The sequence below is a fragment of the Montipora foliosa genome, chromosome 10 (genome assembly GCF_036669935.1).
Source record: "Montipora foliosa isolate CH-2021 chromosome 10, ASM3666993v2, whole genome shotgun sequence".
Lineage (NCBI taxonomy): Eukaryota > Metazoa > Cnidaria > Anthozoa > Scleractinia > Acroporidae > Montipora > Montipora foliosa.
In genome coordinates this window covers 20,673,297-20,675,562 of record NC_090878.1, presented here as the reverse complement: position 1 = coordinate 20,675,562, position 2,266 = coordinate 20,673,297, and the positions used below count along the sequence as shown (strand labels likewise).

The 2,266-nt window shown below is 41.0% G+C and overlaps 1 protein-coding gene across 1 annotated transcript in view; it reads right to left on the bottom strand.

The window, feature by feature from the left end:
* Positions 1–2,266, bottom strand: part of LOC137973461 (contactin-associated protein-like 4) — a 2,887-nt gene continuing 621 nt past the window's right edge. Inside the window, exons 2-3 of the mRNA XM_068820284.1 lie at positions 2,180–2,266; positions 1–1,610 (exon numbers count right to left, since the gene is read on the bottom strand). The exon at positions 2,180–2,266 is cut by the window's right edge and continues 31 nt beyond it. Of these exons, the coding sequence (XP_068676385.1) occupies positions 988–1,610; positions 2,180–2,266 (710 nt within the window). The 3' untranslated portion in view covers positions 1–987. The remainder of the gene's footprint in view (positions 1,611–2,179) is intronic.

The following is a 2,266-nucleotide window of genomic DNA, read 5'->3' as shown; positions in this document are numbered from 1 at the left end:
GTTCTCGATGATTCAGAGGTTTTTCACCAAAGAGTGATAGAAGTTGAATATAGTTTTGCTGCTTGAAAAGAAAACAGCAAAAATTAGTTCCCGGCGGAAATTTCTCAGTGTCAATTCGCGCCGCAATAATTGGTTCCCGCAAACTTCATTCTAGGGAAGGATTCATGACATCGAGCCGGTATGGCGAGTGCAATTTGTAATCTTTGAAAAAATTTACAAGTGGGCCACAAGTTTATTAGTTACCTCAACTATTCCGTGCAACCCTCTTTAAATAAAGTGTAAAGTAAGTGCTTATTTATTCCAAATTGCACGAGACAAATCATGTGATTACTTATTAATAATATACATGAAAAAATATGCGATGGTTAAGCAGAAGAAACGCACGCGTATCACGCAATCAAGGAAAAATTGCGCCATATTTGCGCCATCCAGGGCGCGGGCTTGATTTGAAAACAAATGATTTTATTGGCTATCTGTGAACTTCTTTGTTCATTGACCAATCAGAATGCTTGCTTTATTACCTTTTTTTGCATTCAATTACCTCTTTTCTGCACTGTGTTACCGAAAAACTGCACTGCTCTCAGCCAATCAGAATCGAGTAATTTTATCATGTATATTATTACGTGTGAAACACTATTTATTTTGTGACCTTTAATCTGTATAGTAAGTGAATGGCCAACGAACGGTACTAGCAAGTGTCTGATGTGAACCTTCTAGCTATTTTTTCCGTTTTGTTCGCCACACCACGCGAAACAGATAGCTCAACATTTACTAGGCATTTCTGTTGAAGATCACTTAGATAAAAGTCAAACCACTTTAGGGCCCTTTGATCAATGCAATAGCTATCTATTGTAGCTTTCGTAAGAGAATCTTATGTTAAACTGTTATCTATATGTGCTATGAAGTGATCTAAGGCCGGATTAACATTTGGCTACATTAAGGTCGTTATCTTTAAGATGTTGATACATTGACAGGTCAAGCATTCGTTTATTTGGTAGATATTCCATAGCACCTCAGTTTTCCCAGGGTGTGATACCCAAGCTCGTTAGGGGGGCTGATATCTCCAAACCTCAGCTGCATGACGGGAAGATGAGATTTGTTTGTCAACAAGCCGCTGTCCTCGCGCCACGTATTGTCATTCTTGTCACAGTTGCATCCATATCCGGAATGTGCACAATTGCCAGTTACTCCACATGCGCACTTGTATAAAGGAATGGAGCACGCTCCTCCCCAGTAAGTCATATTGTCTCCATCACGTGACACCCACCAGCCAAACATGTTACCATTGTGTAAGAGCACTGCGTGATGACACTCGTACTTGATAAACTGCTCACAGTGGGCAGAGATGGCAGTTAGTTTTCCCAGCTGAAGGAGATTTGTCCTCGTGTAGTGAATGTCACGCTTGTAACAGCCTTTAGGCTCACACCCTTGCACCAGCGTTTTGTCTTCACTGTCGTGACTGATGACTGTCACGCCAATGTTATTCTTGTCAGTCATGTCACAATCAACAGTGAAAGTTGCCACGCCTCCTTCTCCATCAGGATCGATGACGTAAGAACCACTTGGAGCATTGGGGTTCAACAACTTAATCTCGCTACAGCTTTTATTTTCTAGAACAAAACATTGAAATGTCCAAGTTAGGTTCTGTTTTCGCCGGCTGGCTCAGAAGGCCCGTTACCTGTGTCGACTTGTGCAAGATGATTTTTTGTTCATGCATTTTTAACCGTTTTGCGCCTTTTTCCACTTTAAGTTTCTGCAACCTGCCCCTACTTCCTTGTATACCCCTCTACTCTGCTAAGTTCCGTTTCTTTTAAGACTTCTCTCTAACAAGCGCCATTCTCACCTCTTATAAGATTATGAAAAGGGAAAACAAATAGTTTGAGGTTACTACAGCGTTTGAGCTGTAACCCCAAAGCTTTCCGCCCCCCCCCCCCCCCCACTCCCCGTCGAAAGTGTTTTTTTTATTGATAGGCTCTCTTACATTTATATTAACTTTTCAAGCTTTTCTTATCTTAACACCCCCACCCCCCATCCAACACACACACCCAAGAACGGTCTTGAAACTGAAAGTAGCCTTCCTGGGGGCTTTATAGGTTCAGTCTTTTACTGTTGCTGTATATATGAAAACTAAAAACTAAAATAAAAGAATAATAATAAAGAAGCATTTGTTAACTTATACCACAATGTTCACAGTTTGTTCCAAAGCATCCCAGTTTACAATGACAGTGATAGGAATTCAACTCATGTTCAGGAACACAGTCGGCAC